Source organism: Meleagris gallopavo, chromosome 2 (assembly GCF_000146605.3).
Source record: "Meleagris gallopavo isolate NT-WF06-2002-E0010 breed Aviagen turkey brand Nicholas breeding stock chromosome 2, Turkey_5.1, whole genome shotgun sequence".
NCBI classification, from domain to species: domain Eukaryota; kingdom Metazoa; phylum Chordata; class Aves; order Galliformes; family Phasianidae; genus Meleagris; species Meleagris gallopavo.
The window spans coordinates 47,999,063-48,022,532 of NC_015012.2; the positions used below are offsets into that span (position 1 = coordinate 47,999,063).

The window sequence follows — 23,470 nt, forward strand, 5'->3', positions numbered from 1 at the left end:
ACATATCTCTCCTTGCTTTATAAAGACAGCATAATAAACTTTTGCTAGTAAAGTGGCAGGCAACCTTCACTAATAATGATCTTGTACTGCTATTGCTGTTGTTGTTGTTGTTATTATTATTAACAACTTTAAAATTGATTGTATAAATAGGGAAGGATTCTTAGGTCTAGGTAGTTCAAATACAGGCGGTTACCTTTCCTAGACTATAGAGCATGTTAAAACCAAGAAAGTTTTCATGCTTTCATACATTTCACTGCAGACAGGTTTTCTATTCATAACCTTATAACCTCAAAAACCTAAGTTTTCCCTTAACTCTAATTTGGTAGCACTTTATTTTGTGTACCTCTTTGAGGAAAGTTCTGTAGTTTCTGATTTTCTCCTTTTTGCTGTTGTGCAAGAAATAGATCTTGCACTTGAGTTCAAGGAGGCTTCTCCATAGCAGGGATTTTGTGGCTGAAAAGATTAGAGTGTGTACTAAGAGCCTGCCACCCCTCCATCCTAATCCTGCTGCCTCCTGGATGAGGCACTTAACCTCTTTGTGTTCTGGCTATAAAATACATTTAATAATGTTTAATGGCTTTACTGTCCTTTGAAAATGCAAAGTGCTATGTGAGTGCTGATTTACTTTTATTGTGTTCCCTGATGGAAGGCCTCAAAATATTTGTGTTAACTGGTGGTGCTAATGCGTTTTCTGGAATAATCTTAGTTAACAGAGTGAAACAGTTGCAAAATAAAAGCACACAAAGAAAGTTGGGACTTGAAAACAATTAGCATTGCTGGCTACAGTGGTGCTCCCTTTCAGCCATGGCTGGAGGTACATTTTCAACCCAGGCTGTCTCTCTAGACTGTGTCCATGCAAGGGAGAGCCCAGGGAGAGAAGAACCTCAAGTTTTGGAGACATGGCCTGACCACCAGCTTGGGGCAGGTTTTCCAAGGCAATCAAACCCTACACATTCCCACAAAATCTTTGAAATGGTTCTCATTCATCTGAGAAATGCATTTTTGAATTGTCATAGTGCGGCATTTAAGTGGAAGCAAATTGACCTGATTGACAAGCTCCTAGGAATGGGATCCTAAATAAATGTGACAAATGTAATGCCTGCAACGTCCCAAAATCAGGCTTTGTTTATGGTTGTAAACTGTGATTGTTATTGCGCAGGAATTGGTTTAGAGCTATTCAAGTTTAAAGGGGAAAATATATATTTGTATAAAAGTATATTTTTAAAAGGAACTGCAGTATTTAACAGCAGATGCTCTTTTCTCTGATCTCTTTTCATTTCTGTCAGATTTTTTAGGTTTAGAAGAGACAACTTATCAAAATATCAATACAAATTTATATATTATAATCACACAGGCAACGGAAATAGAGAATTGTGAAAGAGACTACAAAGTGTGCCACTTGCTTGGTGTTTGCCTTTCAGACTTTTCTCTCAGGAACATAGCAAAATTCAACTCTTTTTTTTGTCTGCATCTATCAACAGAAACAAAAGTAATTTTCCTTCAGAAAAATGAATATACAAGACTATTTTTTTTAACAGAATATTTGAATCCATAGTTGGATTTTAGATCTTTTTGATCTTTAGACCTCAAAATACATCTTGATTTAAAATATTTCAGTAGTATAAAACATTAAGGCAATATGCCCATTCCATTCCTTAAGTACTCTGAGGATGGAGAACTTAACAAAAGTTCATTATAATTTTGGCCTGAACATCTATGGAATAAAATAGGAATAAGCAGCATTACAAAAATAGCCTTGTGAATGCTGAGATTGGTATAAAATAGTGTTTATGATTCTTCATCTTGCTTCTTCTTGAACTATTATTTGCCCTGCTGTTGTTGTGTATGGGCAAGGCTGTTGTATATGGTCACAGTGCAAGTTTCAGCCACGTTTCAACTACAATAAGTGGTTCCATGGAGTAGTCTTAAGGGTTGAGGATTCTGAGCAATCCATGCAAGTTCAGACCAAAATGTCATATTTTGGATAAATGCATGAACATGGGCTCACTTCTCTTCTTGGAGAGACTGAACACTGACTTGGTGGCACTATAGCAAGCACAAATTTCTCATTTTGATTGAAGAGTGATGGCTGAGCTATTATTTTTCAATGTCTTTTAGGTTGGGAGAAATAGATGCTGTTTTGCCATTTTCTCGGAGTTTCTTGAGAGCAGAACTTGCTGTAGGAATTATTTTTGTTTGTCTGTTTCATCTGTGCAGATATTTTTGCCAGTATAAGCCTGTCCTATTTTGATTGTTTTATTGAATGGTTGCTAGCTCTTTGGTAGCAGTGCTTGTCACTACTTTGCCAACCTAATTAGTGCTTTGCTTCAAATGTGCCTTATTATATGTACATTGCGTAACTGGAATACTGTACTGAGCTGTATATAACAGCCTTTTTCTGTACCTACTACTTTTCAAAGCACTGCAATGGGATAGAAAAAGAGAGAGGTTCATGTATGCAAGTATTAGATGTGGTGTAAGGATGTTCTACGCTTTCAGGATGTTTTTGTAAAGTATACTTTGCTATATTTATTTTATTATATAAGAGACTATAAAAAATCCTGTTGCTACCAAGTCAAAAACTATCCAGGCAAGCAAACTGGAGATTTAGAAAAGAGAGAACATTTGGAAATTGATAGTTGGGCTAGCTATTGGTCAGCATGTAAGTTATCCGGAAAAAAGAGACTATCGGTGATAAAAATTGCAGATGATATCGAATTTATTAAGGTGTTGAAGATGAGCCTGAGTTAAAAACTGTGCAGTCTCCAAAAGGATATAGATGAACTATATAGATGAAAATGATCAGAGGACGGCATGAGGTCAGCAATGAATAGGATAATTTTCATGTGAGGAATGGTAGTGTCTCCCATTAAAATAATTAGATGTGCTAAATCAAAGTTACAGTGTTTTCAGTATTTTTTTTCCTCCTATAACAGTAGGAGATTATGATTTCCAGTGCTAATTTAGAGTATAAAACTTTTTACCAGAGAGTATTACTGTCAGAGTATATAAAAAATCAGAAGTAGATTAAAAGTGTACATGTGTAAATGGGTTCAAAAAGTAGCTGGACAAACTTGGAGGAAGAAAATTTGGGGGTCATTAAGTACAAAAAGACCATCTCTGGCTCTGAAAGTCCCTAAGCTGCATACTACTTGAGCCTGAGAAATCTTTCTCTAGAAACATGACCTTATGTTTGTCCTGCTGTTTGTTCTGCCATAAGCATCTGGTATCAATTGCTGTTGAAAATCGGATACTTTGCTAGATGGACCTTTGATATTGCTTTAAAAGGTTTTTACTGCTTTTGATTTACTTTCTCTCAAAGCACTTAGAGTAAGAGTCATTCCTTATAGAAAAATGTTTATTGTCTTGCAAAAATTGCTTGAAATTTATATTTCACGTACTCATGGTAATTAAGACATATAGCATAAACATATAGGTAGGATTACATGAACAAAATAAGATTATTATTTTGGGAATAGAAATAGTCTAGACACTCTATAATTGTGTCTTAAGAGTCTCAGTAGAAGCTGCAAAATACTGATAATTAAAAGATCTCCAAATGTTAGTAGATACCCAGTGGAGGATTTATTGTTGTAAGGTTAAATGCGCAGTCATCAAGTCTTAGAGAATATTAATTATTAGGGAAATTGTTTCTGACAACATAAAATGCTACTTATTAAGTCAAAAGTCATTAAGATAAATTATCAATTTATTAATTTCAAGATATCTGATTGTTATTTTGCATATTATAGAATCATAGAATGTTTTGGATTAGAAGGGACCTTTAAGATCATTGATTTCCACTCCCTACTATAGGGAAAGACACCTCCCACTAGAACAGATTGCTCAGAGCCCCATCCAGCATGGCCCTGAATGCTTCCAGAGAGGGGATATTCACAACCTCTCTGGGCAACCTGTTTCAGTGTCTCACTATGCTCACAGTACAGAATTTCTTCCTACTATCTAGTATAAATCTACCCTCTTCCAATTTAAAACCATTTCCCCTTGTCCTGTCACTACATGCCCTTATAAAGAGTACCTCCCCAGGTTTTCTGTAGGTACTGGAAGGCCACCATAAGATCACCTTGGAGCCTTTTCTTCTCTAGGCTGAAGAGACCCATCTCCCTCAGCCTGTTGTTGTAGGGGAGGTGCTCTGATCATCTTCGTGGCTTTCCTCTGGACCTACTCCAATAACTCAATGTCCTTCTTGTGTTGCGGGCTCCCGAACTGAATGCAGTACTGCAGGTGGTGTCTCAAGAGAGCAGAGGGCAGAATCGCCTCCCTCAACCTCCTGGTCGCCCTTTCTTTATATTGTGTATATTGTTATAAATGTATGTTACAGTAACAATAGATGAAAACTATCTGAGCTTTGCTTGCTCCCTACTGGAAAAAAAAAACAACAAAAGTCTTGTGCATTAAACTCTTCTCTGTTGTTGTCAGACTTGTATGTTTGATGATGGTGATGGTGGTGGTGTTTTACCTAACACTCCTTCCAGCAGTTCCTTGTGCTTCTTCATGGTGACCTGTGCTTTTCAGCAACGACTCAAATTCCCAGTTTACAAAGAGATTTGCTTTTGTATGTGTTTATTTCCTTTTTTTATTTCCTTTTTTAATTATTTTTATTTTTATTTTAGGTATGGTGAGCAATATAGTTTAGATTCCCAACTCTAATTTCACCTCTAGAGACTCATGCTTACCAAGGAAGAACACTTTATAGATTTCTTCCATGGACCTGCTGCTTCTTCCATTATTGATTGTCTGGAAGAGAGATATCAGTGATAACATGTTACAAATATGGAACACACTGCTGCTTTATAGTAGCAAGTATAATCAGTTTAGTTTCAGTTTCAGGTGGTTGTGTGGTTATTTTTTGTTTGTTTGTGTTTTCTGTTTTTTTTTTTTTGCATATAACCTATATGCAAAAATATATAATATATAATATATAATATATAATATATAAATATATTATATATTCTGGCTTTTCAGAAGTTTGGATTTCCACATATGTACAGGAGCTCATGGAACAATTATAGTGCTCTGTGTTGGCAGTCACTCAAAAGTACTGTTAATTTGTCTGTGAATTAAATAGGGATGGTCTAGACAAGGCTTTTAATCCATAAGTGTTTTGCTTCTGGCAAGCATAAGATGTGTGAATGGCTCTGTGGTTTTTGGCCACACATATGTATAAAAACGTCATGCAATTGGTCAGTATGGCAGGTGGAATCAGATGTAGGTTATATATATATAAACTGCAATTAATTTATCACCAGTGAAGTGAACATCAACACATAATTTGGTAACATTAAAGTGCAGGATGCTCTGAATGATGAAGTGAGTAATGATTTATTCGTCATTTAATTTAACCTCTTGTAATATTATTATGAATTATCTTGCTTGAACAAGAGTATGTCTTTAAAATAATAATTAAATTTTTATTAGCATTTTGAATGACAGCAAATTCATGGAACCTTATTCTGTTGCTTAGATGATAACTGTTACTTTTGTCAACAACAGTCCCCTCATTTTTAGTCTGTCTTGGAGCGCATTTAAGTATGAGTTTCTGTATGTTATGTCATTATCTTTTGTAATGCTTTTTTCTTTATATTTACACAATGCAATCCTTTAACCCCCTTAACCTATTTGGCTTAAAGTGTAACAAAATTCCTGGTATTTCTCACTAGAGGGCATGTTTTTCAATGCTTTATCATTTTGACCTTTTTTTTTTTTAAATCATTCTGTCTAACTTCTCATCTTCCAAGAACAGTTACCAGAATCAGGCAGCACAGAGGTAATTTGACTAACTTCATTACCCCCTTGGAGTTTCCATGGAGTTTTATAAAGTTACTTGTCTCTGTAGATGCAGCTTCATATTGGAAAAATTCTCCATTATTTCCAAATTCTCTTCAGAGTTGTTACTGTAAAATTTTATATATAAGTCTAATGTTCTTGGTTTAAAATTTCTCTTTATATTGGTGGATTTTTTTTATCCTTTTTTTTTTTGTTTTACTTTAATGAAGTTAGTGAGTGATCTGTGTTGCTGACATTACTAACCTGTTTATTATATTATTTCCCACATGCCATCATGCCAACTTAACTACAATTTTTTGCCTTTTCCTATGTCATCATGGGGAAAAAAAATGGCTAGGGTAAAGAAGTAAGCTGTATGAGGTTCTAGAAATACTTCATTGCTCTTCTTCATAAGTAATTTAAAATATTTGAATTAATATGTTTTAGGGTTTCTATGAAAATAAATATCTTGTTAAAGCCTGTTTCATCAAAACTTATTTTTATCAACTAAACTTATAATGAAAGCCATCAAGTCGATTTGATAAGATTTCTGTGAATTAAAGTTGATGTGCATGATTATATTACAGATTTACACCTTGGGCAATCAAGGCTTTTATGTTAGCTGTTTTATTATAGAGCCCAAAGATGTCAGACTGATGTGTCGTTTAATCCTTTTAAATATAGACACATCATCAGTTTCTTTTTCATCCTAATTTTCACAAACTTCACTAAAATAACAGTTAATATTCTGGGTATCAAGAATGTTGTTGGTTGATTCTTTTAGGACTTTTTAATGCAAAGTATTCATATTTAGCTACTTTAAACAATTTTATCATCTCTATGAAATATTTTTCTATTCTTAGAGCAGGCTAACAAAATATCCCTCCTCTACTAAACAAGAGAGGTGATTTCTTTTTTACTCTTTTCTCTTTAGTTTTTGTCCAAATCACTTAACCTCTGCAATCTGAAATGAAAAATGTATTCCGAAGACTAATATGAATCAATTATACCTGTAAAACAGAGATCAAAAATACATTTCGCTCATGACACTAAGTAAAGGATAAATAATATCAGTTTAGATGGAATTTCTACACATTTCAGTATTAGCAAGCTCACGTAACTAAAGAAAGTTATGCAATTTCCACTTCATATATATTTGGAATAAAAGTAATCTTGAAGAATGGTATTCTCAAAGAAGGAATGATATCTGTTCAGTGAAATAGGCACATGAATGATTATTATTCTTGCGTATTTGTATTTTGCATTGCTACAAGCCACCTCATTTTGCATTCCTTGTTTCTAGCACTGTTTAAATACAGATTAAGGGAGGTAATCTCCTTCCTCTAGGTGATATAACCCAATATATAAAGAAAATGCCTCATTGGAAATTTCAAATTGTGCTGTGATAAGCATCTGTTTACTGATTGATTTGAAATGCTGTGTTAGGTCCTCTTCCTCACTGCACTTGCAGTATGATGAATGGTTCACAAGTCAAACAGTATTTTGCTGGTGTATAAATGTTCCGGTATTAGTTGATCAGAGCTATCCTTTCATTTTTTTAAGAGGCGTTTTCCCATTTTCCCACCATCATGACCTAGGCAATATGAAACTGGTGTGGATGGCTGCTCCCTTTTAGCAGTGTGTGTCCGGCTTTCCAGCTCTAGTAGGAACAGATGTAGAGATGGCAGTGCTCAACTGGCTCTTGCCCAGCTCTTGGGACAGGCTGCAGTCAGGGCATAACCATGGGCTAGAAAATGTTAAATGTTTTGTAGACACAGTGGACCTAACTATACACAAAACTCAACAAGAACAATTGAAGAAGACAAAATCTGGTTTATTGTTTTTCTTCTTTATTATCTAGCTCCAAGATACTTTTTTATCTGGTTCTCTGGATGATGTTGTTCCACTTACAAAAGTGGAATATTTTTACTGTCTCCTGTTTCTTCTTTCAGGATTTGTGGATTTAACACTCCATGATCAGGTCCATCTACTGGAATGTGCCTGGTTAGAGATACTGATGATCGGCTTAGTCTGGCGCTCCATGGAACACCCGGGAAAGCTTTTATTTGCACCTAATCTATTACTGGACAGGTCAGTCTGTGCATTGCTGTTAATTATTGAAGTAAATTAATTTGTTTCCTCTGCAATCAGATTAATTTTTAGTTTTTAGTCATCTCACTGATTCTACAATTTGATGGTATGTCATAAATTAAGCAGGATGGGACTGGAGAGGAACATTGGAAGAAAAACTCTAAAAATGATCTGCTAACTTATCAGACAAGGAAAACATCTAAAAGTCACCTGTAGCTGGAATTACTTAATTTCAAAGGCAACTAAAAATTTCTCTTACAACCTGTATTTGTTGCCAAACTAAATTAAATTCAATATAAATCTGAAACACTAATCACTTTAATCCATATAATTACTTCTATTTATCTAAAATCCTCATAGTCATTATTAATTAGAACTGGTTTATTAAAGCAACCAGCCATAATTCTGGAAGAAAATCCTGATGGATCTGTGTAATTATTTGATGTATTTGAATTTGTTTTTTTCTCCTGTCCACTGGAGTTAAATTTGTAACTTGCTGTCCTATATCAGTCTTTTTTAGCCAGTCTTACTGAGATGCCGTAGGTGTTTCTAAGTGAGAGATAAAAATATATATCCCTGCCATACAATATCCTGGAATTTAGCTGGCAGTCTTTACAAAATCAAAGCAGGAATTCTAGTTGTCTCCATTCAAATTCAAGTCAAAAAATTTCAGCCTTGAGAAGGAATTTGAACAATGAGCAAAGGATTTGGCAGAAGACTGTGGCAAGGCTAGGAACAGTTAGTTAGGATGGAAGAGTGATCGTAGCTATTGCTAGTGTTCTGTTGAAGACTGAGGTAGAAGAGTTGACAGGAGAGAACTTGTGTGCAGGCATTGGTGACTCCAGTGCAGACCAAAGGCATGGAGTGAGGCAGCTTAGGTCTAGCCATGCTTCTGATATAACCACATAATTGCAGGGGCAGTGAGGTGCAACAGAGGGATGGCAGCAAAGCATCAAGGGCAGAGCCTTCAGTGTCTGCAACCATTAGTTGGGTGAATGAACCAACATTTTTGCTAGCAGAAAAACTGTTTTTTCTTTTTTTTTTTTTTTATTATTTAGAGAATTAAGAGAAAATTGTACCATAGGAAAGTAAATATTCTATGCTATGGAAAACTACTACAGATTGCAATTTAGCTTCAATAACTAACTAATATGTTCCAAATTTCATGATGTGTGCCATGAGGAAAAAACTTCAAACTGAAGGACAGAGCTGTAGTGTCATTGTTAGCTAAGAAAAAGAGCTAGGGAATCTTTTGAAACTTTGGTTTTTTCCTCAGCTAAAAATTCCATGCTCTGAATAAAATGGAATCTGAGCAGTTGATTTGCACATCCTAATCTGCTGTATTAGAGGAAAGAATTTCATCCAACTGGAGCTACATATTACTTTAGAGGAGAACATGAATTCATTTTCAAATAATAAGAAATGTGTTTCTAAGGCATAATATACTTGCTTCACCCTACCTGGTAGGGATATTTGCTGATTCTGGGGTGTACTGATATGATAAATAGTTTAATGCTTATGTCATGTTAGTGCTAACAATAATTTTATATGCCAAATTGATTTAGGCATATTTCCTTTTGAGAATGTTATAGGATACCTGTACGTTATTTGCTAGGTTTGAAAGGGAAGGACAGAGATGATTCAAAGCCTGAGTAAGTGGAGTCCTTCCTCTACAGCAAATATTTGGGAGAACATTACAGGAAGAGTGCAAAAGTTGTTTGATCCATTTTTGCTGTTATCTAAGTAATGAAACAATCTGATTGAGTGGCTAAAATAATGGAAAAGATGGATTCAGTACAGAAATTTTCTTTCATCTGTGCTTGCTTTCATAACCTTTAGCATATTCTTTATTGGATTTGTACTCTTTGTCAATCCTCACCACTGTTACTCTGTTATCTGATCTATGTAGTTAAAAGCACGTGAAAATGCAAATTTAAATCCTGGCTATAATCCAGAGTCACCAGCTACAGATATTAAAACCTTGGTCTGTCTCTAACCTATGTTTTTGTAAACTTAGTGCAAATTCAATATAATTAATATGGAGCTTCAAAACACAACACTTGGCCTCTGCCTCTCTGATCTTTAGGTGTCAGGCATCCTCTCTGATTTGTCATCTCTCTCATTTTTCCCATTCGGGACTATCTTGTATCTGACAGATTCTTTCTGTCTGATAGATTGTCATTTGTATACATTTGTATGTAAAGCTCAGGTCACTCCAAGTTTTATTACAGCAACGTTTTCCATCTTGGCTAGATGAATACAGTCTTGCCTGGCTCATATCTGTCTGAAACTCTATAAAAATACCATTCCTTCCTTGCCTTTTTTTTTTTTTTTTTGAGCAAATCTAAGTTCTGTTCTTCCAGTTTACTCCTCCTACTTGGATTATATGAAACATCCGCTCGTCTTTTCTCTGAAGATATCTTCTTAGAGGTTTTCTTTTCCCATTGTGTGACATTCTACTTGTTACATTTTTCATATAAGTGTATCTATAGTTTTCTTACGTAACTATTCACAAGTGGAAGATTACTTGAAAATATCTGTAAAGTTGCTCTGTTACTCGCTTTAAGTTTCTTCTTGAAATTTTGCTTTGCCTGGTTAAAAAAAAAAAGCATTACAATTAAGCTGTCAGTATGTTTATACTACTGCATCTGTATGGTTGAGTATCATCACATTATCCCTTTTTGTTCCCACTCTGCCTTGTAATTAGATAGGACATTCTGTGAGGTAATGCACTTTCTTATTCAGTTAATGCATTGCCTAAACATTTGAGTCCGTTCAAGATCAGGACTTTTAGCAGTCTACCAGTCACTTATAGTTAGCACATTTTGACAGTGTACAACTGATGCTATCAAAGTGGATCAAATGATGATAATTACAGATTAGAAAATTAACCCCGATTAGGAACTAAAATAGCACATTCACAGAGCTTACATTTAATGTACAGTATCATGCAACAAACTAAAAGGAACCCAGGATACATGCAAATGTTTTTATATGCGGTTTGTGAAAGTTAATGTCATGTATGAGGCAAATTGAGGAGTGAAGACTTAAGTTTGCAATGGGATGAACCAGATGTTTCCTGTCTGGAGGGTTCCCAAGAAGCTAGACCTTAAAAATGTCATCAGATCAGGGCTGAAATTTGTCAGTACTGACAATAGGCTGTTTGTAACTTTGAGGAAAATGAAATGTTTCTTCAGGAATAAGGAGGAGTCATATATTATTATAGTTTTAAAGCATTTGCTACATGGAAATACCACACAAATCAGAGATTGTTTTGAAACATAATTCTAAAGAAACTCATGGTAGAAATAACTAAATTACTAACTGAAGTGGATGACTTCTCACCTGAATCATCCTTGGTACCAGCAAAATGGGAAATACAATGATGCTTTTTAAAAGTTGATGGAATTTCAGCCCAGTAAGCCTGCTGACCATTACAGGGAAACTGACAGGTTGCAGTCTAAAGAAGAGAACTGGCTGAGGATTGAATAAACATGACATAGTGGTAAAAGCTCACTGAAAGTTTTGCAAGGAGAAACTATGTATCATAGCTATAAGGGAACTCTTTCCAGAAATTACCAAGCACGTAGTCAAGGAAGATATTCCAAAAGGTATTAAACAAGATTCAGATTTATTATAGAGAAATGTAAACTGATACATATAGAAAGAGAATAATCCTAAACTTCATACACTGCACCTTGAGTTGATCTTTCCATCTTGCAGTTGCAATAGTCAGTTTTACAGAACAGCAATTCTTTGCTCACTAGCAGCTGAAAAGTAAGTATACTGCAGCTCCACTCATAGAAATTGTTACAACAGGAAAACAAACAAAAAAACACGGCAAATTACCAGAACCTTGGTGCTTTTCTGATTTTCCTTATCTTAAGATGGAATATTGTAAAAACAGACAAGGTACAGACAAGGTACCAGTGAGACTGCATGGGTAATCAGACACAGATATGCTCTGAAACAAAGGATAGCTAAGTAGACTTACTTATCTGTCTGTGAAGCTCAGTTGGAGAAGGAAAATGAAGTAGAGATGATAAGAATTGTATGAAGCCATGAGCAAGTTGAGAAAAAGTATGGTAATCCATGTGTTACCTCTTCCAATCTACCACTGGAGGTAATAACTTGAAATTAGCCAATCTACATGCCTGTGTACTTAGCTCAGGAATAAATATACATTTGAAATGAACCAAGCCTGCTGTTCGCATTTTATGTTCTAATGTAATTTTTTATAATTACGGCAAAAATTTCTGGCAAAAATTATTGTAGAGTGCTAAAAAACAACTCAGCTAAATGTATTCAATGTTTTCAGTTTCTAACAGGTTATTTGTGTCTTTCTATGGACAAATCTAGTTGTCAGTTTTTATATTTGGAAACTCTTCACATCCTCTTCCAGAATTTGATGATTTTTTTGTTCTTTCTCATCTGAAGGAAATTAAAGTATTTTCACTTTCCTGATCATCATGTTGATCAATGGCCAGGCAACAATGGATCTCTTCAAACTGCAGATAGCATGAATATTATAAATGCTTGGATCATTCTCTATGTAAATCTGCAGCAGATTTAATGTTACTTTCATAGGTTTCATGGAATATTTCATGTGCTGAGAAATTTCTCACAAAATCTGAGAACAGTGTCAAGTTTTCTGTGCAAGTAGCACATTCAGAAAGTTGAATAGTTGTATAGTAGAAGAGAGTCAGGATGAATTTGCAATGTGTTTTGCCACTCCCTCACCTTCTCAAATGTTCCTGCTGCCTCAGGAAATCATACTTTTAGTCAGTTTGCCACTTAAGTAAATGGACAATTGTATCTATATATATATTTATTTATTTTGCATTGTGTGGCTATAAATGCTTTAGTTACCTTTGACTTACTACTGGAAAAATGGAAGTGAAGTGGACACAGATGCTTGATTCAGAACACTTCATTAGTGACCTGCTGCTGTTATTGTTTCATAGAAAAAGACACATATGCGGAAAAGATACCAAAATTTGCACTTCAAAAAACATTTGAAAAAAATAGTTGTGTTTTATTTTAATTACATCTTTTATATCAATAAATTCTGTGCAGGAAACCCAACTCACTCACCCTGTCACCAGGCTGCTTACCTAATAGAGCTCATTTTGTCAACGTGTAGGCAGCTATGGAATCTCTGGAAATAATTTAATTTCTCCCTCACCTTTGACCTTTTGGTTGGATTTTGAGATGTGTTACTATATTGTAAATCCAAAAAATGTAAGTACATGTATATACCAAGAAACATAATTAAACACAAAAAATGCAAAAGGAATCAGTTGTGGTTACTATAAATGTGAGTCTCTTCTGGATCTTGGAAAAAAATCTAAAGACTACTTTTTTGTAGATTTTGTAATTTAGAAAACCTAGGCTTATTTTAGGAAGAACCCTTCCAGAGTTCAGGGAAGTGCAGGGTAATTGTCAAAGTGATAAACTCTTAAAAAAAGAATAAACACAACACTCAACAACAAAAGCTTCCACAATATCATGATCTTCACAGTTTTAAGTCTTTAGAAAAAGAGATTCCCTCTTGGTTTTGTAGACTCAGAAGTTTTCAGAAAGAAAAATCATTTCAGTATTTAAGATAGCTCCTATTTCCTACATAACTTCTAATACTGCTTTTTCATCTAGTCACTCTGACCTTGGAAGTTCAGTCTCTAGGTCTAGGTCATGCTGAATTGTGATGCTGATCTTTCCAAAATGAAACTTTCTTACCAATTTTGATATAGAGAGAATTTTCAGGTATTTTTGGCTTTGAAGTATTTCGGAGTGAGATCTTCCTGTCAATCAATATAACAGTTTTTAGACAATTATTGTAATTTTACTAATCTAAATGTTATAAACTGCTAAAAATAATAATAAACATTAATATTCTTATAATTACTATAAGAGCGGTTTTGAGATTTTTCCTGTCTTATTTGTGGATCCATTTAACATCACCCTTTACCTGCAATAATAATGAAAAAGATGCCTTGGTATTTAATTGTCTATATGTTTCAGACCTGATTCACCACTGCTTACATGTAAATGTACTCTTTTTCTGCCACTGCAGAAGATCCTCTGTTGATCTAGCAAGGAAAGACAGTCGCAAGTGCATGGTTCTGAGGGCAAAAGTCAAGAGCATGGGGGCCCCATGGCCAGTTCACTGTAATGGATATGGGCTTGAGGAAGAGTGAACAGATCTCCTATTGGTCAACAATTGGTTTCAGCTGATGTCAAAAACAAGAGTTCATTTTTTGTGATCACTGAATGAGATAGCTAGGAAGAGATGGGGCCCACTTGATTAAGTGTGGGCAAAGACATCTTTGTCCAAAAGCTGGCCATCTTGGTGAAAGGAGCTTTAAACTAGGAATGGTGGAGATGATAATCAACAATCAAGTGAGGAAGGTGGTAGACTAGGCTGTCAAGAAAAGGGATGTAGGATGTATGGATGAGAGAGACCTTGAAAGTAGAACGGGGTCCATCCTAAGTGTCTGAACACAAATAAGAAATTGTTTACGGGACAGCATAAGGGGAGCTGTCATACGTTTTCAGTGAAACCTATGCAACTGAGTGCCTCTGAAGAAGCTGTCATGCATTTTCAGGAGAGCTGGTTGATTTTCAAGGATCATCTCTACACTTAAGAATGGTTCTTCCTGACATGCAGGAAGTCAAGCGAAAGAGGTACAAGGCCTGAATGAATGAATAAGAAGCTGATGAAAACAATTCAGGCATAAATAGAAAGCATAAAAGAGATGGAAGCATGGTCAAGTCACCCTGGAGATGAGGTGCTCTTTTCTTCCATGTATCTAGTAGCAGGATGTGGCAATGGCTCAGAGCTGCCTCACAGAAGGTTCAGACTAGACATTAGGAAAAACTTCTTTACTATGATGGTAGTTAGACAATAGAACAAGCTTCCTAGAGGGATGATTGATGCCCTGTTTCTTTCTGTGTTCAAGATCAATTTGGATAAATAAACACATTGCTTTAACTTTATGTTAGTCCTAGAATAGTCTAACAAAGCCATTCAGTAGTATTTTAGGCATCCAGATGGATGTGTTTGATTTTGTCTTAAAACCTTTACAGATTTAAAACCTTTACAGGAGCTTTCCTGACAGAATACTTCGTCAAGCTGTTTTAGTACTTCACTTTGCATAGGATTAGGAAGTATCAATGTCTATCAGTGGTATTGAAAACATTAATATATATAACAATTACTTGCTGTGCCAAAGGCAGGCACCACCTACATAAAAAGCCTGTAGTAATACTTTAAACGGTAGAACATCAAAAATTGTTGAAATGCAAGTACAGGTTTTCTGTACTTGGAAAATAGCACCAGACATTTTGGTTAATCTCTGTCCTTTAACTAGTCCCAGTCTTCTTGAATTTCCCTTTCTTGTTTGTCTCTATTTTAAAATCTCCCATTTGGTCTTTGAATGAACCACTCCTTTTGATTCAGTTTGTCCAAGGAGCAAGCAAATATCAGAAAATATTAGCAAACCTCAGAGGATGATGAGTTGGTAATTTCATTACTACCGGAAAAGGTAGAAATTGCCTATCTGAGCCTTAGACTCAATCCTAATTGTTGCTGTGGTGCTACAGAAGAAATATAACTATGACAGGTGAAAACTGCTGCTGTGCATGAACAACCACTTTTTTTGAATTTGTTTTGCTGAAGTGATCACACCAACAGCAGAAACTCAAAGGATGGGTCACTTGCTTGCTATAAGAAAAAATAGGAATGTAACTGCACTGCTCAATGGTGCAGAAAAAAACAACCTTGCTTTTAGTGTTCCCTTCTGATCATGTCTGTTTTCCTCCCTCAGAATTATGTTTGCGACTGATATTTCAGTTTTATTTCTTAGTTGGAAAATGTCTGATTCAAGCAACTCCTAGAGGAAAAAAACATGATTCCACATTGAACTGTACTAGTTCCAGTTCAGTACTTCTCCAAATGCCAAGCTGGGAGTGATTCTCAGACTGTGATTTATGCATTGACAGTAATGGCACATATTTTTGAATAAGTAGCCAAAAATATCCTATTTGTTTAAACAACAAGAAATAATTACTGTAACAGTGTTGTAAATCAACTGAAAAAGATTTTAGTTAATTCCCATACACCCGAAATAATAGGAAAAGAAAGCAAAATTAATATTTGATGCTATGTTTCTGAACAACATGCACTCTCATTTTAACGTTTCTTCCTCTGAATTTTTATCCTTGCCTCTGGGTGGTTAAATACTTCTGCCCTGCTTATTCCAGGACTGAATAATTTATTGAATTAATAATAAATACTAATGAATATAGAAGAAGAAGTATGGGAATAAGATGTAAGGAGGATTAAATGCTTGGAAACCATATGAGAATAAGTAAATTATTATTAATAGAAAGGAGTATACTCCTTCCAAGCATTTCTCCAAAATACAGTCCAAGATTAAGCTAATAAAGAAACTGTAAATGAGGAGAAAGTTAACTTTATAATTTTTTCTTCTCTGTTTTGTATTCTATGCAAGATTTGTTCATTAACTGAAGGAAAAGGGCAAAGGGCCTTACTTGTATTTTTTTTTTAAACCACTGCACTAATACAGGAAACCTTATTTGTATGACTTAAAGATTGCTTTTATTCTTTACGTAGGTGTTGGCTGCACATATGGATTCTTGGTTAAAAATCTCAAAGCTAGTAATAAATTCTTGCTTCTAGTCACACCCTCAGAAACCAAACTCTTTCGGAGGTTCTTCTCCAGCAATTCACTTAGAAACAAAAATACTGATTGCAGATCATTGTGTTCAACCTGCTCCTTGTTGCAAGAGTACTGCCAACAGCAGCTTAGGCCAGCTGTGACTGTCTAGAAGAGTCCTGAAAGGCTCTAAGGGTGGAGAATAGACAGCCTTTATGGATATCTGTTTCAGGGTTGCAACACCATCCTACAATCCAGACTGAACCTTGCATGTTGTAGCTTGCAGCCTTTTGCTTTAACATCTACTGCTTCTGAAAGAGCTTGGTTCCACCCAGTTTGCAATGCCCCTGCTAGCAGTTGTGGACTGCAATTTTGGCTGTCTCCTCTAGTACGTGCTTTACCTCATCACTGGACTGAACAGATCCAAATCACCCAACTCATTCTGTACAGGCCATGCTGCATGCCTCTGACCACCTCCAGTCAGAGGAGACAGCCAACAAACTTCCTGACCTGAGAGACCTGAGACAGGGCACAGGTAGAACACAGGTGAGGGCAGGACTACTTCTCTTGTTCCAGCCACATTCATCCTTAAATAATTTGCGTACACAATGAGAGTGTGCTGTTGGCTTTTTTTTTCTTTTCTTTTTTCTTTTTTCTTTTTTCTTTTTTAATATAATTTAATTTGGAACCATTTTCCAACAAGACTGCAGATTGCAACTCAGTCCAGGATTTTGTGCTTCTCCTGGTTGAACTTTCTGAGTTTTCTGTGGGTTCACAGTCTCTGTGGTACTGAGGCTGTGTTGTGTAGCATCCTCACTTCGCTCTCAATGTAGTATCATCCACAAATGAGAAGGCCTGCTTTTTGTCATCGTCCTTGTAATTGAAAAAGCAGCACTGGGTTTGGAGTCAACCTCTAAAGAAGATTTTACTCATTACCTGTCACGAAGTAAATGGTAAATCCATTACTGCTACCTTTTGTGTCTGGTAATACTCCCTATAATCCACCTATGTCTTTCTTCTCAGCTTGTACCTTCCTGGCTTACAAGAATGCTGTAACCTAAAAGCCTTACAAATATGAGGTATTTATGCATATCACTCTCCTTTTGATCATTCAATGAATTATTTTGTCATAGAAATCAATCAGAGTCGTCAATCACGATTCAGTTTCATGGATTCTTCTTATTTTTGTCAGAGATGAATCAATCTTCTGGTATTTGTCAGGGCCTGTTTCAATCTCCAAATGTAAAAAATACATTGGCCAGCTCTTTCAGCATCCTGAAATGAACTTCATTTGGCTACAAAGATTTGAGTTACTCATCTACGTAATTTGTTATTTTTGAAGAAATTCTCTAACCTGTCAACATTCTTCTATTGGATGAATCTGTCCCTGCCATGTTGAGTTGGTGCATATAGACGGCTGTCAGCAGGCTTTGCCAGTGATATCTGGACAAAAAAAAAGTTTCAGTTGTTTCTGTGAATTCCATGTAGTCAGTCAGTGTTTCCCCCCCTAATTCATCAACTGGTTTGTTCTTTCTGAACTTCCATTTACTGTTGTGTAATTCCATTCTTGTTGCCCTCTCTGTCCCTCACTAGTTTTAGCTTCAAATTAGTTTTGGTCTAAATTTTCAAACAGTGTTTTGATACCCTTTCCTGCCTGTTTTTATTTCTATTATGTGACTTTTTGCCTTTTAATTTATGAAGGAATTTCTTGCTTAGCTCAGAGGATCTTCTTATGAAATACCTGGTCTCCTGCTTTGTTAGGATAAGTCTGTTCCTGAGCACTTCATTAATTTTTCTTGAAATGTTTTCTAGCTCCTCTGGAGGCTTTACTCCATCATGGCTCTAATAATATTCTATCTAGTAAATCCCTATGTAAATTGTAATATGATCTTCTGAAACCCAGAATCTGATCTGTTCTTCTGAAACCTTTGGTCACAGTTTTGTTGTTTGCCTTCCTAGCGTACTTCTGGATCCTGAGCTCAATAACATCTTGTGGTTGCTGAAGCCAAATGTCCTATGTGTGGCCACATTCACTAGCAGTTTCTTTTATTTTGGTGAGCAGTAGTTTGATACAGTTAATGCTTTTGGTGGTCTACATTGCAGAGTTAATTGTTCATACTCTACCCTGATGATAGTTACAGCTGGAGTTCCTCAAGAGTCTACTGTGGGATGTGTCCTATTAATTGTCTTTGTTGATGACCTAAAGGAGGAAATGGTGTGTATACTCTTTAAGTTTCCAGATGACATAATACTAGGGGATGTAATTGATACACTGAGTTGCCATATAGAGGAACCTAGATGAAATGGAGAAATGGACTGACAGGAACCTCGTGAAATTCAGTAGGGAAACGTGCAGAATGCTGCACTTGTGATAGACTTAATTCACTGCCAATGTCCAAGCTGGGTAACAACTTTGCTGGAAAAGGCCAGGAGAATAGCAATCTGAGGCATGAGCACAGTACTGCAGCATGACAACAATGAAAGACAACAGTATCCTGGGCTGTATCAGTAGTAGCCAGAAGAACAAGGGAAATTATTATTTCACCTTTATATGGAACCCTTTAATCCATATCTGGAATGGCACAGCCTGTTTTGCACCTCTCATTACAGGAAAGGTGTTAAAAAATTTCAGCAAATGTAAGGGAGAATCACTGAAGGGGTTAGGGCTTAAGCCTTGAGTGGAGAACAAAATTTACTCATCTTGGACAAGAGATGGCTTTTGATCATATCTGACAACCTTCTAAATTCTGCACAGAGGTTAGCAAGACTCTTTATTGAGATGACTGACAAGACTGAGAAACAGGAGTTAAAACAGAAGAGGTTCTGACTAGATATAAGAGTAGGTATGGACATCATTAAACTGAAAGAGGTTTTTTGCATTCATCCTTGAATGTTTTCAAGACCAGACTGGGTAAAGCCTAGAATGATGAGCTAGTCTGAGATAACAGCTGACCCTGCTTTGAACAGGAGGTTGGACTAGAGACATACAGAAATGTCCAGTTGAGTGATGCTATGGTTCTGTGGACTTACTAAAGTTAAAGCACACAGCACTCGTATGCAGCAGCTTAAGACCTTTAATTCACCTACTTTAGCTTTCCTTATTATTTCCCGATAGCCAAGTCTAAAGAATTATTTTAAGAATACACTCTACCATTTTGCAGTTAGCAAACCTTTATTGTTTTGTTTTCAATAAGCTGAGAGTACACAAAGACAGTAGCATGATGTTGATATAAGGGCAATTTTTACATCTGTTACTTAACTTGTCCTTCAGGAATGTTATCTAGGCCTTCCTAGATAGGCCTTCCTAGCAATGGGACACAGAGCTGTAAAGATGTGATAATACTATCAGCTTATGTTAGAAAGTTAGAAAGCAATTCAGGAGAACTAGAGATTTCTATTTCAGATAGTGTTTGTTAGTTAACAAAGAAAGCAAGTGTTGTAGCCTAGATAATAAAAACATTCGATTAGAAGCCTGCATATGAAAGATGCTGAGCTCCTGCAGTTCCCTGGAATTAGAGCTGCTGCCTAGCTCTGAAAATGAAACAGATTTCTAAATTATGTTTGCACACGTGAGATATCAATGTGATATTAAATTTCATCTATATTATATAACTCTACCTACAGCACTACTTACTTTTTTTTTGATGGAGTTCTTTGGTATTTTACACTCATTAGATACTAAAGCAAATGTGATTAGAAAGTATTTAGAATCTCTTGAATTTACATAATTTTTATTATCATCTATCATATGAATTCAGCTGGTAGGAAATAGGCACACACAAAGGCATACAGACCAAAAGTTGCAGGAATAAAAATTTTGACCATAAGTTATACCTGTTGGCAAATATTCTTCATTGAAACATTGTATTTGTAAGCCACAGTCCACTGAAATATTTTTATAAAAATATCCAGCACTAATTCCTTTTTTGGTATTAAAATGTCTTTTCCATTTCATGAGATTCCATGAGGTATTTTAAAAGGTCTTATTTTGGGGTTTTTGTTTTATTTTATTTTTAAATTCTCTTGGCTCTCCAAGTTGCTCAGACTGTGTAATATTTTTTTAATTGTTATGAACACTGGCTGGCAGAAGTTTGAAGGGTTATAGGAAGCAAGTATGTGTCTTAGTTAAGCATAAAGATTATAATTTCTTTTAATATGGATCATTTGCTGTATGATCTTCTGAAACTTTCTGCATAACCCTGAAATTCAAAATTATTAAGCTAATCTCACTAACAGGTATGATTTAAATTAACACAAAACCATTAAAAGCTTTTCGTCCTCCGACACTGCTTAATTATGTATGAGCTAAGTTAATATTTCTCTAGTCATAGGAAAAATAGTAATTATTCCAGAAGCAGTGGAAAATTTCCCACTGCTTTGTGTTTTTTTTTTCCTTTAATAGAATTTAAATTTTAGCAACAAAGCAGATTTTCGAGGAGGTGATAACTGTTCATATTTTCACATCTTCCTTTGAATGCCTAATTTTGTTTGGTTTTGATTTGCCAGTGGTACTACTAAAAATTACTTTGCCTTTGTTCATTTTATTACTGTCCAAACAGAGGAGGAATATAACTGAATCCAACCAAGTTCAGATTTTCAACAATGTGGTCTTCATCGAAGAGTTCTCCCCCCTCACCCCCCCTCCCCCCCCTCATTCAGTGAACATTGTAACTGATAAGTCATAAAACCAGTGAAAGCCTTCAAGCAAGAGGCATAACTGTGAATTTCAGGAAAGATGAGCTGAGATGCAACAGACTGAGATCAGTCCTGTAGTTCAGTTCATCCTTGGGAGCATTGTAAATGAGATACCAAAGGCATCGCAAGTTCTATGTGGAACATTGCACTGAGTCTGCACATCTGCCAATCCTATGATGTAAGCCTCAGTACTTTCAGACTTTCTATGCTACACTTGCTATCATAGCCTGGGGGATCTTAATACATGAAATTATCAGAGTTGCTGGTCATATCTCAAAAGCTGCAACAGTTCAAACCACTATTTGTTCAGTGAAATTATTTAGAGACAGAATAGGCCATGTAAATGACATTGGTAAACGTACCTTGTGACAATGTGCCTGCCATGCAATGAAAATCACAGTTCTGAGCTGAGCACAAGTGAAATGTGTGTGGAGAAGTAGTGCTTGGTGTGCTGCTTCCTAGTAGGGACATAAGGACGTGAAGCAAGAAGGAGCAACCATCCTCCTTTATTAAAGTTCTTGTTCCTTCCTACTCTGGATTCCCAAAACTGAATCATCCCTTTCTCACAGAAAAATTAACAAGCATGTGCTGTTGTGAGAGTGACTAGAAAACTTGTTTTATACTCCATGCTTACACATCTTAGTGCCTGATCCAGAGCTAGAACTCAAACCCCTGAAACTGGGGCAGGTATGTCTGCGCTGTTATCGTCACAGTGAAATTAAGCAGTGATTAACCCTTGTGATACAAGCTATAATGTGACAGCCACCTGAATTTTTCTTTGCATTTTCCTGTAGCAATGAGCTGAAAATTTCTGTCTCCTATCTAAAAAATAGTATATTTTTAATCAGAAAGTCATATCACTTGTTGATGTTAAATTTTCATTCAGAAAGTCCTAATAAAAATAAGAGTATGTAATTTTTAGTACAAGGTTATGCTGTAGATTATCTAAAATTCCATGACCAGAAAATTTGCAGACAAAATTTTCATAAAAAACATGTACAGTCTGCATTAATTCTTGAACTATGTGTTGGGTGTGCAAGATAAAAATGAGTGACCATGCCTGTTGTGAGCAGAGAGAAATGGCTATTTTAGCTTTATTTAATGTTGCAGTGTAAAAATGGAGCTCATTTTTGAAGTGAAGTTGTAGGTTTAATCATACAGAGAAGACTTTGGCCTCATGAATGCTTCCTGAACTCATAAATACACTTATTCTGTATGGACATGTGATGCTTACATAAAATGAATGGGAGAAGCATGGTGAAACATTTTAGATTGCAAAACCAAATAGGAATGAGAACAAAACGTAGGGAGAAATGTTATGCAAGGAATTGGGACTATGTAAATTAAAGGAAGAAAAGGAAAAAAAAAAGTAAGACAAGCAGAACATGGAAATAAAATCAGAATGTCATTTTAAACAAGTTTTTGCCATCAATACAAGAGTTTGAGTGTATCGGTCTCTCATGTTCCACCACGATAATGCCTCTTGCTGATAAGTTTATGATTCTGTTTTTTTTTTTTTTTTTAAAGACAGAGTTTATTTATTTATTCATTCCATACACCAAGTGAACTTAGACTAGGAAATCACATGCTAGCTTGTGCTCTGAGGTTTGAGAAATCTAATTTGAGGGAAATAATACAGGGAAATCAAAATCTCATGCTGCCAGGTTAAAGCTGTGAATATCTCCTCCTTGATGGTATTCACACAGGAATCAAGGGAAATGTGTAGAGGGCATGGTGGAAATCTTTGACATGCTACTGGCTACTGCTGCTCGGTTTCGGATGATGAACCTTCAAGGGGAGGAATTTGTATGCCTTAAGTCCATCATCCTGCTCAATTCTGGTAAGTGGTGTGTTTTGCTGTACTTGGGTAATTGTAATTGCTTCTGCATGCAGTTTGAATGCTGTCTGCTTCTTGTCTCTGGTGGTTTTTCCATTTTTGAGGCAGCAGCAACTGAAAGGGTTGTCAAGACACAGAAGGGACAGTGGTGTGCATGGAACCCAGTAAATTAACACCTTCAGAGCTTGGTTCACTGAGTGCAGCTGGTGTGGAGTGTGATTGGGGCCGATGGGTGTTGAACTAGACACTGGAGATCTTGTTAAAGTCCTCATCACAGTGAACTGAGGTAGCTGGATCCACGCTTTGGGCATCCAGAGACAATACCTGGTTATAAATCAGGGCCTACACTTTTTTCTTTTTCTTTTTCTTTTCCTCTTTTTCT

General features: G+C 35.9%; 1 protein-coding gene across 1 annotated transcript in view; it reads left to right on the forward strand.

The window, feature by feature from the left end:
* ESR1 (estrogen receptor 1) overlaps window positions 1-23,470 on the forward strand; it is a 156,750-nt gene that overhangs the window by 124,102 nt on the left and 9,178 nt on the right. The window contains 2 exon segments of the mRNA XM_010707191.3: window positions 7,740-7,878; window positions 22,958-23,091. Of these exon segments, the coding sequence (XP_010705493.3) occupies window positions 7,740-7,878; window positions 22,958-23,091 (273 nt within the window).